Source organism: Corythoichthys intestinalis, chromosome 7 (assembly GCF_030265065.1).
Source record: "Corythoichthys intestinalis isolate RoL2023-P3 chromosome 7, ASM3026506v1, whole genome shotgun sequence".
Lineage (NCBI taxonomy): Eukaryota > Metazoa > Chordata > Actinopteri > Syngnathiformes > Syngnathidae > Corythoichthys > Corythoichthys intestinalis.
In genome coordinates, this window is record NC_080401.1 from 24,195,992 (window position 1) to 24,210,390 (window position 14,399).

General features: G+C 37.0%; 1 protein-coding gene across 2 annotated transcripts in view; it reads right to left on the reverse strand.

The window, feature by feature from the left end:
* Positions 1-14,399, reverse strand: part of rabgap1l (RAB GTPase activating protein 1-like) — a 164,483-nt gene that overhangs the window by 8,727 nt on the left and 141,357 nt on the right. For both annotated transcript variants that reach the window (XM_057840616.1, XM_057840617.1), the window contains 3 exons: positions 6,767-6,859; positions 618-728; positions 376-480 (listed from right to left, as the gene is read on the reverse strand). In XM_057840616.1, coding sequence (XP_057696599.1) covers positions 376-480; positions 618-728; positions 6,767-6,859 — 309 coding nt within the window. The remainder of the gene's footprint in view (positions 1-375; positions 481-617; positions 729-6,766; positions 6,860-14,399) is intronic.

Below are 14,399 nucleotides of genomic sequence, written 5' to 3' on the forward strand. Positions count from 1 at the left end.
AAAGCACCAGGGCTTCCATAATTTGCAAGTGAATCCACCTTTAGAAACTACGATCATTGACAATACGGACACACAATGACGGACAATATGGCGGCACATACAGCGATCACGTGATTGTGTGACGTTGGTGATTGGGGTCTATACACAAATCATGACGAATCACTGATATATCTCACCAAATACACATGTGAATTATTTGTAGTCAGTATATTTTTGGAATACGCTCATGTAGCAGTCTCAACAGCTGAGTGAACGCGCATCGCTGACATGGCAATGTCAAGCTTTGGTGAATTCTGTCTGAAAGACCCATGAAATAAATGCTGGCTCTCCTTTAAATGCTCGGATGCCCCAATACTGCCAGAGAGAGGCTGTTACCTGAGCAGTCTCCTCCTCCTGGCGTCTCTTCTCCTCCTCCGTCTCTACCAGACGCTGCTTTGTGCTAAGCAACTCTTTGTTCAAAACATCAGCCTTGTCTTCCGCCTGAAAGCACATAAACACACAGTCATTTCTACAAGACACGTGCAGCTTATTCAGCCACATCGGACGGTCATCGTTGCAAAGCCAAAATGTATGGATTCTGAGATATAAAATAGTAAAGGTCTTAGAATTGTAATTACCTGGTCAAGGTCATTCCTTAGGGCAATCTTACTGGTGACCAGTTCATGGGCCAAGTCGTCATTTTCTTGTTCTAACCGCATACTAGCCTCCTGAAGACGACGGTTCTCCCTCTAAATACATAAACACATAAAAATTGGTGTAAGTTAATTTTCTACGCACTTAGTTCAGTTTACAACAGGCTTTTATTAACGGTTTTCCACCATTATAACATAACAGAAAAATCTAATTCTCTTTTATTAAACAACGTTCTTCCCACTGGGATGTACCTGATAAAGTCGTCGTATGTTTCTTACACAAGATAAAGAAGTAGATAAATGTGTAAATTCCTGGTTAATGAAAAGAAGATATCAGATTTAAGGTTAAACGGTTTTCAACAATATTTATATGTTCTTGTTTGCGTATGAAAGGGTTAAAATACTTTACATCCAACTCCCACTCTACCCCCCACAAAAAAAGTGAGAGTTTGCTTTAGAATCCAGTGCCCTTTATGTACGAATTCTGGTTGTGCTTAACTCATTCACTCCCAGCCATTTTCACCGGAGCAAGGCCCTTCGCTTCCAGCCGATTTACTGGATTTTGACTGATTTTGCAAGGCCCACAGAAAATTCTGTTCTATTGCTATATAAACATGGAACCCACCAAAAAAAAGATCAGACCCTCTTCTTTCAGCAGAAAAAAAGTAAGTTCATATCTTTTTCCATTGTTTAGAAATCAGCATTAGAAAATAGCTTAGTTTGCGCAATTTTCCAATTTCTGATGAAAAAACGGAGAAATTGAGCTTTTTGTGAAAGCATACATTTCAAACATAACTTTGACTTTAACACTGCTATTTTTTGCTTGAGTTACATCCCAAACATCTGAAAAATGTTTTTCTTTTACAAAATAAGATAAACAACAAGACAAATAAAGCTTTTGATAGCAAAGTAACAATTTATTTACACATAACTAACTGAAAGATGACGCTATAGTGGCCGTGACAGCCGGTTAAACTTCTCCCTCATCGCTGCCTGTTTCAAAAAGATGATTTTTTTTTTTTTTTGTCTCTGCGGGCTCTGCTCGCGAGCAGCATGGACTCAATGGCATTTAGTGGTCCCGGTCATTCTGCTCGGTCGTCCAGCGCCTGGCTTCCCGGGCGTCCTACCGGTTGTTCTGCTCGGTCTTCCGCCGTCTGTCATCCATTCGGACGTCTTCCGCCGGCGCCCCGGCTTTGCGGCTTGGCCGTTTGTTGCCGTTAAATAGGGTTGCGGGTCTTACCAAATGCGCCTACTGCCCTCCAGTGGCCACTTTTATTGCTTTAAAATTGATTTGCAGCTTTGTGCTTTGGAGCTAAATTGAATCACAACCCAGAGATCTCTCTTTTGAAAAAGACAAAAAAAAAAACAAAAACGTAAAAGACGTATAAATACGTCTTTGGGACACTGAAACAATTAAGAATACAACGTATTTCAACGTTTTTGGGAGCAAATGAGTTAATGACCTCGAACCCATTTTGTTGGCGCAAAGCTACTGCTCTAAGTAAAGTGCTGAAAAAACTCATAAATAAAACAAATACATTAGGGAATAAAAGAATAATTACAATGTTAAAAGAACAAATGACAAATGCAGTACATTGATGCACTAATGTGCACCATATTCAGTGTTATAAGATGCACCTTAAAAGCCGGTGTCCTTAAAGTCAGAAAAAAAAAAAAGCGCAAATACCCTTGCAACTAAAAGGCCAAAAAATTACAAAAAAAGAGAAACATTTTCATTTGCTATTAGAATCTTCAATTTTCCAGTTCAAAACTGTAAAATTTAAGGAGGAAAAAAACGAACCACAGTTCCACGGTCACAATTAAAAAAAGCAACAGCAACATCATGTTATCTTGACCATTGTAGCCTATAACTGGAATCTCATGACTGCCTTAAAAAGTCTTTCACATGACACCGTTGACTTAATAATGACAAGATTCATGCCATGCTTAGAAGAAAATCATATGATACCCATAACTTTTCAGCAAAAAGAATCTCTTTTGCCTGTAGTTGGGAATTTAAATCCTCACATAAATACTCAGCTTGAATGAAGTGCATTCCATGGGTACATTTACCTCATAAAACCATCAGTCCTTGGAAGTAACGAAGGTAACTTAAATATCACTCGTGTGATCCAATTTGTTGCTTCCTGTCAGCAAATACGTCCAATTAAGGCAATTACAGTGAGGTTCTGTTGGTACTGCTATGCTGCAGATGCTGACACGTGGGGGTTTTATCTCTTCAAATACAGTAGGATGTTTACAATTATGATAACCTTTTACATTTTAATTGGAGGAAATTAACACACTAGTCTCATATCGTGCTGATAGCCCCATTAAACTATGCAATAGTTTACCTTCTTAGAATAAATTCTTAAAGGGATCAGAAAGATCTTACCCCAATCTGCAATCGAGAATCTTGCTATCAAGGCTGTAGCACCGCAAACTAAACTTTAACACATGATCCTGATAGGAGTTTCCCTTCTTGGTCCAACAAGTTCCAGCCTTTCTTTCTCCCCCTTCCCCCTCTCTCTCTCCCCTCTGGTTTTTCTCACTCTTATGACTCAAGATATGCAATGTCAAATAACTAAAATTGTAAGTGTAAGTAACATTTCATGACGCAACAAAAAGACAGAAAATGAAGAGTTGCTAAACTACAGAACAATAGTTATATAGTATGCCCCCCCCCCCCCCCCCCCCCAAAAAAATGTGGTGGTCAACAAAAAGAAACCTCCTTCTTGCTCTTATGAAGTCTCTCTATTGGCGGAACAGGAAACTAATGTTGTTCAACATCTTATCAGTAGTAAACGTTTCCTTCCTTCTTTCCAAAAGCAGCAGCTTCATGTTTCTACTGCAACACTTATATGTGCATGTATTCAGTACTTTTAGGAGGATTCAATTTTATGTTTATCTTTCTTTTAATCCAGAAGCAAGTACATTCTACTGAAACACAAAATAACATTTGTATGAAAGAATAAAGAACCTATACCAAGTAAAACAGTGAATTGAATTTAACTGGCTCTTATGATTACTGATCTGGAAAAGACTAAAACATAAAGCAGTCCCATAAAACTGCTCAACTGAGATTAAGTGGCACACACTGGCAGCACTTTCAGTGTCTGAATCTTCAAATAACATTTAGAAGAAAAGCTCTTACTGTGCCAAGAATAGATAGGATAGATGTTTGACAACTAGGAATTTGACGTTTTAAGCCTGAATAATAATAAAAAAATAAAACGGGACTTGAGTAAGTACAGAATTCTAATTTTAGCAGCAATGCTAATTATAACTTGAAAAATACACTTGTATTGTTTTGTTTTAGTGCAAAAAGCAAAAATATAGTTACCGTATCCACTTTAAAGGATAACTCCTAAAGAAAGAAGAATGGATGTGCTACAGCACGCTATAGGCTGAAGTATGTGACAAACAGCACGCACTCTTTCTATTGGTTAACTTGTAACTAGTGATGGATGAAGTATTCACTTTTTTTACTGAAGTGCAAAAAATTACTGAAGTAAAAGTACAAGTATCTACAGTATGTACACGGGTTGGACCAAATAATGGAAACACCTAATATTTTGGCATCATAAACATTGAACATAATTGTTAAAGAATGGTGTGAGGAACATTCTAATGAAGTTGAGCATCTCGTATGGTCGGCACAATCCCCAGATCTCAACATTATTGAGCATTTATGGTCGGTTTTAGAGATTCAATTAAGACGTCGATTTCCACCGCCATGAGTCAATACCTCAGAGAACTGAGGTTGTAATTGCCGCAAAAGGCGGACGCACACCATATAAAATTATTTTTTTGTTGATTTTTTAAGGTGTTTCCATTATTTTGTCCAAACATACGTAAGTACATACATACAGATATCTGAGTCAATATTCAAAGAAAGAACCAGAAAATTCATTGACTGCTCAGTTTCATTTAAAACTGTGCAAATTGGGAAAAACAACTAATAAAATTGACTCCACTGTTAACAGAAGTTTAACAAGCTCAAAAACGTTGGCGGATTGCAAGCAACTATCATACTAGAGTGTGGTGGTTTTTATTGGCAATATTTTGCTCACCTGCCTAATCTTGCTTGTACTCGTGTTGCCGGCTCTAGTGTCAGTCAGTTACAGTATAGTTGCACGGAGGCATGAAAACAAAACTATCAATTCACAATGAGGAAAAAAAAAGAAAACAAACAACAGTAACGTGTAACGCAGGTGACAATTTGGAGTAAAAAGTACAGATAACTGCTGTAAAATGTAGTGAACTAAAGTAAAAAGTACCAATTCATATTTGTACTCAAGTAAAGTACAGATACACAAAAATGTACTTAAGTACAGTAACGAAGTACCTTTACTTTGTTACATTCCACCACTGCTCTTAACTAAGGCTGCAACAACTAATCGATTAAATTGATGAAATTCGATTAATAAATGAGAACCCAACAAATATGATAATCAATTTTCGCCGGCAGCTATGAACAGTCCCATTTGAGTCCTTGTGTGTGTGTAATGTGAGGCTGCGCGCACGCCAGTGATTAGAGGTTGGGTTGCTGAATCAATAATGTTACGAAGTGTCGAGAGTTAGATTGTCTTTTGTGTTGTTAGATCCAGTGTGCCCTCGTCAGAGGTGAGTAAATAAAGCCAATTGCATTGTTATTATTCTTTGTTGATGAGAAGTTACTACTTGGCACGGAGCGGTAAGCTAGTTAGCAATAATGTTAATCAGTGACTTCAGTGTCCGTTTCTTTTTAAAAGCTTAGAGTCTCTTTTCAACACAAACTCCCGTTCAAACTGTAAATTGTCATACAAGAGAGTGTGCTTTGTCGGGATGGAAAAACCGAGGCTTTCCGAAACAATGAACCACTTTTGAGACAATTACCCTAAATTGAATCACTGTTTCTAGGCATTTGACACACTGCAAGAGCTTCATCTACTGGTTAAACAGTGAATGTTTCTTTTTAAAACTAGTTGTCAAATTGCCTCAGCATTGCATATCTTCAATAGAATTAAGTGGATGTCGTCTATTTCAACTGCGAGATTGTGTCGTCATTAAGTGTGATTTACACAATTAAAGTTGACCTTTTTAAAGCCTGTGTCATTGCTTTGTCTGTGAAGACGTGTTCAAAGCAGTATTTGTAATACACGACAGTGCTAGTCTTGTTAGTGGCTCGTCCTAGATGTCGGGGAGTAAATCTGTATTGTTAGTTTTTTGTAAATATTACAGTACAGTAAGCACAGTGCTTGGGAACAGGGATATTATTTATTGCATACTATAAGGGTTTCCAAAATCATAAGATGGAAATAATTGAGCTGAATAAAAGTAAGGAAAGGTTTGTGAAATATCTTATTTTTTAATTAAGTATAATTTCTGGGGGGGTGGTTTTTGTATCTATTCTAAATAAACGTATGCCACTGAAATATAAGTGATAATGATATTCCCACTCCTGACTTGAAAATGAGCAAATGTTTGTAGCACTTGCGAAAATTCCTCCTCTCAAAAAAAAAACACAGAATAACTGTGTTATTCTGCCACTTTCTATTGCGTTCTCACCGATTGGGCGGGCGGGCTCCCATCGTGTTTTCATTTTCCTGTGGAAACAGTGTGACTCGCTGACACATCTGTGACGTTCGAGGCCTCGTCAGCAGTGGTCACGTGATTTTTGGCTTGCTCGACGCCGTTTTCGGAACACTGCTTTGACACACCTCTACTTCATTTGCTCGAATCAGATTCGAGCAGAAAGGCTCGAGCATCCCATCTCTAGTGCTTTGTAATTGGGATTTGGATTGTACTCATGAACAATGAAAATTGATTCATGACAGTCTCCCTCCTCTTTATACGATTTTGTTGTTCAGTTTGTAAATGAGTCATTGACACAATTTATATCAGCGCTTTGCCCACAAGAACAAAATGTCAATCAGCAGGTTTTTTAACTGGAATGAACAGGACTTTTGTCTGATCTGTATACTAAGAAATTATATCTATGTTTTGTACTCAGATACTTAATTGGAGGAGTCGGACTTTAAAGTCAAGAAGAAGAATAACAACAACAAAAACTACTTTAGTGGCAACTTGACTGGCCTTCAGCCTGTAAAAATACATTGAACCTAGCAATATGTGTGTGCGTGTGTTTGTACCTGGTATCGGTCAATGGGGTCCTCTTGCTGGAGCTGGCTTTCTCTCAACGTCTGATATTCTTTCTCAAACTTCTTGAGCTTCTTGGTTGGAACCTAAAAACACAAGTGCACAATGAATGTACACATATCCGGTGTTAGTGTCTTATGACAAAAAGCTGGGGCAATGTAACTTGGGAGCCAATGGTTATAGATTATACATAGTCAAAAGGAAATTCTTCATTTATACATAGTATTATATGACGTCATATCTAGTCTGTCAATATTTTTAAAGATTGCTGCACTATGTAATAATAGCCTCAATGTTAGCATTTATGAGACCCAAAACAATGTTGTGGGTAAAAATGAAAAACAAAGCACTGTAAGCGCTGTAATCTACTAAGGTGCAGGTGAGAGGACAAAATATTAGAAACACTTCAGGGCAGTTCTTCAAAAAACAACAATGTTAAATGGATTCCTCCTTGATAATGGCACCCAAAACCGAGTGTTATTTTTATTTTCGATAATTTTAGTTCAATAGAGCCTTTCCTTTAGAATCTTTCCCTATAATTTACAAGATGCAATAAAGTGCCACTGTTTGAAGCCTATGAAACTACATATTTTGAAACAAACTGACACCACTAACTGACTGTTGCTTGTGACAATGTTGTGGTTTGTGCTGCACTTTCTAGTCTTCACTTTTGCAAAATATCTTCAGTCAAAGCTTACCAACAGAAACCATTCCAGATTATGTTAAAGTAGTAGTTAAGGTTAATTACAATATTTTTTCTATTATGAACTATACGTTATACATCGTATATAGACAATTTTGTGCTTTTTGTTGACAATTTACATTTTTGGTATTGTTGAATTGTTTTTATATTTTCTCGATAATTTTTTTCAACTTACTTCAGTTGTCCGTATTTAAATTGACGAGATGAACCTACATCTTTTTATTGATGATGGTTAGATCAGGGGATGTTATTATTAATCATCAATAGATTTTTATTATTTTTTTTACAGCCTATTGAGCTGCATGTCTTACACAGTTTATAGCCCAGTGCAGGTTTCTTGAGGAATTTAGAGGGTGGGGCCGATAGTTGCGTGTGCCTTATTGTCCAAAAATGACAGTATATGTGTTTATAACTCATCTGTTGTTTTTTCATTTTTTTACAATATATTGGTATATAGTACCATAGACCTCACTATCAGTTGACGAGACAGCCCCTACAGACATTGCGCCATGGCTTCCCGCAGGGGGCCGGGCCAGGCAGGGCGTCACGGCAGCTTTCACTGTGATAAATTCAAACACACGCTGCGTTCTAACGCCGGATTTAAGTGGAAACAGGACGAAAGGTTTAGTGCATACAAGCAGGCAGGAGTGTCTCAAGAGTGATTTGGTAGGATTCAAATAGAAGATTTAAGGTAATTATTATATAAAAAAGCACCTTGCATGCACTTTGAAACAGTGTGAAAAAAATGAAATGAATGGAAAAAATTTGCATAACTTTAGCTTAAAATATGCAAAATGAATGAGAAATGCCCGTTTTCTTTTGCTTTTAACCAATAATCTAGACTGTCTTACGTTCATATCACTAGAAATTCCACGATTTACACATATATATTTACAAGAATTTTCAACGTAAAAAGCTATTTGTTTTGTGATGGCTGCCATGTTGAATTTTGTATCCATACACAGTAGCCTAACTTTACGTACAAATAATCAGGTAATTTTCGGCCAACTTCATGTTTTTTGGGCAAAAAACTACTGATTTAGACATTTCTGTGTCCATAAATATAAAAAAAAAATCTTACTTTTAAGTGTTTTATTTTAAGTAACATTTCAATCTAAAACCGACGAGGGCCAGATAACCGGCAAGACGTGCTGAGGCAGTAGTGACATCGGAATTCAAGCTAAATAACTTAATTGTATATAGAAAAATGCAAAATTTGCTTTTGTTGAGTAAAATTACGCCAATTCTGCATTCTTTCCTAAAGTGTTAAGTTTATGATGTGAAAATTGAGTGATTTATTAGCTGTTGTAAACTTATGTCAAAATTGAAGAAAAAATAAATAAATCAAGTCGCTATTTCGGGCAAAAATTTATTTGTTTAATATTGCTATTGATCCTGAAAATATAGGTGATTATCCTTGCATTTGGTGATTTTTGTGCATCCAGCGTATAATCTGAAAGTTTTACAGTCATTTTAAGTTTTGTTATGCTTTTATAAAAAATAATTAATCAGAATTTTATTAAGGAACGACTTTGAGTTTTTTTGATGGCGCTACTCATGTTGACTTATATATCTAGGGGGAGGTGCCTGTTTTGGTTTAATGTCGCTAGCAGCTTTAGTTTTGAAGTTTGTACTTTGAAGTTTTTGAAAATAGGGCCCCTACGGAGCGCCTCCGCGCCCCGTCAACTGATAGTAAAGTCTCTGACAGTACATGTAAACTTGAACATAATCTAATATAAACGTTTATAAAAGACATTAATTGAACTGCATCCAATTTTTTTGCCTAACTGGGGATTTAAAAGAATGACCAGTTCTGAAACAACAAAAACAATGACAATGAAATTACTCAAATTAATTACAAATGAAATTACATTACCACCAAAATCTGCCAGAAAACACTTGAGACAACCTTATAGATTCACTGAAAATGAGCTGTTTCTGTGTGTCTGCTTCAAGTGGGCGGTAATGTGATCTCCCCTGTGTGGAAACAACACTGCCCTAGTGCTAAATGTTACTTCTGGGGATTGTGGTTATGTGCCTTTGCCAATTTGTCCTGTTTGACTTATCAAGTCGAGCGACTCTTTCACTGAGCACTGCATATACCTGTAAACTGTGCCAGCCATCCAGAAGGCTTGAGGAATGAAGGAATACATGTCCTGGCACTATGTAATCAGAATACCCAAAACATGTAACTGTCACTTTATAAATTACAGAATAAAAACAATCAAATTTGAAAAAAACAAAACATTTTTTTCAGGATTATGTTTTAAAGGAGAACCTATTATTATTTGACCCTGCACCTGCTTTAACACTAGCAGGTTAGGTTAGTTAAATTTTCTAGAGTTTGCAATGCAAGAAGTGGATAAACTGTCACAATATACAGGTCCTCAGTTACAATGTCCTCAACCTACGACATTTCGACTTTACCATGCGGCGTCCGCCCTGCGCCATAGTTTCTGCTTAGTTAGTGCATACTACTTGTCTGTATATGTACGCCGTGAGTATCTTTGCCTTTTTCGCCTTGCTTTTTTCACATTATGGCCCCAAGGTCGAAAGCAATTACCATGGAAACAAAGCTTAACATCATAAAAAGAACTGAAAAGGAGTCATCAGTAAAATATATGCTGCATTGAGACCAAAGTAAAACTGTCGCGTTAAAATGCCTTGCTCGTCACCAACTCCAGTTTTGTGTTCACACAGACGTTACGTCGCCAACAGACAAAGTCAAAAAACCTCCAGTTAACTTACTAACTAACTTAACGAACAAAAAACTGACAATAATGTAAAAAATTGGGTTGCATTTATGTTTGTTTGCTGTGTGATGTGTTGAGCGCTGTGTATTCTGAACTGTCCCAGAACGCACCACATGTCTGAGTGGAGTGGAAGAGGGACGGGTGGAGGAGTTGGTTTTGTTGGCGTTAAGGATGGAGAAACCGAGGCTTTCCGAAACAATGAACCACTTTTGAGACAATTGCACGAAATTAGTACACTGCTCTGAGCCATTTGACACACGGCAACAGAGCTCTATTTGCTGGATAAACCTGTATATGTTTCCGTTTAAAGCTAAATTCTCAAATCATTGTTATTTAATGAGCCTTAGCATCACATATGCTCAATAGAATTCTGTCAATGTCGTCTATTTCTTCCAATCGTGGAATTGTGCCGTCATTAAGTGTGATTTGCACAATTAAAGTTGACCATTTAAATCTGTATCATTGCTTTGTCTGTGAATATGTGTTCATAAGAACAGAATTTGTAATACACGACAAAGCTAGTCTTATAAGCAGTGTTGTTACAATATAACGACATTTTTTTCAGTAGCGAGTAGTCTAATTAATTACTTTTCTCATCTTTGTTACCGTTACTGAGGATGGAAAGGCGTGCGTTACTATATTGGTTGAATGACTCGAGAAAAGTCTGAGGGAGACGGACTCACTGAGATGACAGAGCAGAGCAGGAGTGGGGAGGAGGCAAAAAAGTTGTGACGCTGAGCAAACGCGATGCCAGATGGCTCCGATAATACCTGACTGTAGCCGATAGCCTACAAACTACGCCAACATGATATGGTAGATATGGTAGACATGGTAGATATCACATATATATAGAACTAGATGCAAAATGACAGACACGGCGGTGTTAGCAACATGTTCAGTATAGGAACTAGATGCGTTAGTAAACAGCCGCCGTCTTAAAGCAGTAGACTTCTTAGGAAGGCTCTGTTGTAGAGAACCTTCCTAGCGAACCTAAGTAACTTTTTATCTAAAATACTCCTAAATCAGCAAAATCGTGACTTGAATCTATCTTTAAATGATGAAACAGTTTTAAAAGTTACACATGTCAAAAGTAGACAGAAGGGAACTAATGCAATAATGGGTTACATTTTAACAACTTTTAACTGTTGATACAGGGTAAAGGGTAAATTAGGATAAAGAATTGGGCTAGGCCCAATTGTCCCAAAAACCTTTTAAACTGCACATAATGTGACCTATGTTTTTCTTTTTCTTTTTTTCTTTTTTTTGAGGAAAAAAACAAAAAACATGAAAATGATCACCAGTTACTTTGCCAAGTAATTGATTACTCTTATATTCAGGTAACTGAGTTACTAAAGCAATTACTTTTTGGGAGAAGTAATTTGTAACTGGTATTAATTACTTTTTAAAGTAAGATTAACAACACTGCTTGTAAGTGGCTCACTCTAGATGTTGGAGAGTAAAACTGTATTTCTATATGTATAATACTGTATAAGTATTGTAGTAATGTGCTTGTGAACAGGTATATTATTTATTGCATAAAATACAGATTTCCATAATCATAAATTGGAAATAATTGAGCTGAGTGAAAGGAGGGAAAGGTTTGTAAGATATTAAAAAAAAAAAAAAAAAAAAAAAAAAAAAAAAAGTTTAATGTCTACAGTGCTTGGCTTCAATCTGCTTCTCCTCTGGTTCACAACCTTTCCAGTTTTGGAGAAGACCCGCTCACACGGTGTGTGTGTGTGTGTGTGTGTGTGGGGGGGGGGGGGGGGGGGGCGTGTATGTGGTCGTGTGGGTGGTTGTGTAATGGTATTTTAATCATCCAAACGTATGTCACGATTTTGTGTATAACTTTTTGAATAATTTTAATTAATCTAAAGTGTGATAATGATATTCAATTTTCTGGCTTGAAAATGACAAATGTTAGCAGCGTGAGCAAAAATCGCTCCAGTAAACTATCCGAATAATTTTTCAAGTTTTAGCAAGAAATAGCACACACTCAAACACCAAATAATAGCTTTTGGCACATACAATACACACAGGAAAGCTAAGGGAAATGAACTTAAAAAAAAAAAAAAAAAAAAAAAAAAAAAAAACCTAAGATCACATGTTATATACCGTAATATGACTAGAACAAATCGTATTGGCTCAGTGGTTAGCGTGATATTTCAGCGCAAGACGCTTCTATTTTTAGACAATCCAAAACGAGCTGAACTTCTAATGAACGGATGTTTCTCTGCCTAGTCTGTATCTTGAAATAATTAAAAAAGAAAAGAAAAAAAGCAGCCTGGTTTAGCAGCATGGACATGCAAAATGGTAGATCTGAAACCTTTTAATGCTTTAAAGGTTTTAATATGTTATGGGGGGTTTGGGATACTTTTTTTTGTTTGTTTATTTTGTGGTGTATATCAAGAAAACCCAACTGGGCAGACAAATGTTCAAGGGGAATGACGGAAAGAACCCAATACATACAGTATATACAGTTCACTACATTGCCAAGAGTTTTTGTTCGCCTGCCTTGATTCACTTATGACCTAAAGTGACATCCCACTATAGGTTTTAGGTTGACGTCAGCCTGTCTTTTGTTGCTAGAACACCTTGAACTCTTCTGGGAAGAATTTGTACAAGGTTTAAAAGAGTGTGTGTATTTGAATGAGTATGTGAATTTTTTTACCATAACTCAAAAGCAATTTGGGAGATATGCACTAATGTTCGATGATACCGATAAGATTCTGCACATAAATTCATCCACACAAAAATGTGTAATCCATGTCTTTATGGACCACACATTAAAAACTAGTGCATAGTAATGTTGGAATAACAGTTCACCAAACTGTTCCCATGTAGTTGTAGAAGCATGGAGTTGCCCAAAATGCTGAGGCATTCATTGGACCAATATTTTGGGTAATTACACGTTATTTCCCACCCCCAACCTGGAGGAAAGAGAGTACGGAAGCCCAGACAAGTAGAGAGGGATAAGTGATACAAAAAAAAAAAAAACAACTATCATTAAATATATATGCTACCAAGTACAGGTAGTATTTCTGCCTGTATGTCTACTCTTACAGAGGGGACAGAATGTGATGAAGGGACACCTGGTAACAAAAAGAAAGGAAGAGGGAAGATAGGTCAGATAAAAGTGTGAACGGGTAAAGGTAAGTGTGCAAGAAATGTAAGTAAAGTATAAAAATTGTTATACTAATACAGATGATTTAGGTCTTATCATTCTAATTCCAACTTTCACAAATGCATTGTTATTCCAGCAGATATTACATGATCATTTGATGAATCCCTCAAATTTTCTAAGCCATTAATAATAATCATCATCATCAAATTATTTTCAGAATAAATCACCATTATTTAGGACAGCAAAATATGCCTATAGGTGACATATGTAACAATAACAAACATTTGAAGAGCACACCGAAAAATTATAGACACTGGTTTTCAATCTGTTTAATCAAGTCTATTTCTCAAAGTAGCACCAGAGAATGGGGCATTGTGTCTATTTTTTACCTTCGCTACCAACGTCACTGGATGTGCGTACTAAAAGTGCCTAGGACAGCAAAAAGCACGTTTATTTCATATTTCACTTGGTATTTTATGCTCCTGAATGAAATGGACCACTTGATTGTGTGTGGAAGTGATCGATATATTTTATTCAATTTTTCTAATCCCGCGCCGTAAAAAATGAGTAACTTCCTGGAATGACGAAGAATGCAAATATGACGTCAGTTGGCTAATTATCTTCAGTATACAGCCAATACTACAGTATGCAGAACGACTGCGGATTTTGCGGATTATTTCGTCAATTTTTTGCATCATGCCAGCCCATTGTGCTGAAGGCTTTTGTTGCTGCACCAGGGAGAGGCGCGTGAGCCTTTTTGGTTTCAAAAAGTTCAGATTCACTGCGGATAATGGCCAAAACAAGTCCGACAACTCGGAAGTGAGTAAGCTACGTGTTTTATATTATGTCAAATACTGGGATCATGGCACACGTTTTAATAAGGAGGTGGCTTGCATTTTGTGGGTGACAATGCTCCTTGTCCACCAAGAAGGCCACTCAGCCGACGACCGGCGGCTTGCCACACATCTAGGTCACTTCCATCCCCTCGGTCCTATTCGCATGCCTACAGAGAATGCACTTTCCTCGGCTTGGCCACGAGCATCCCC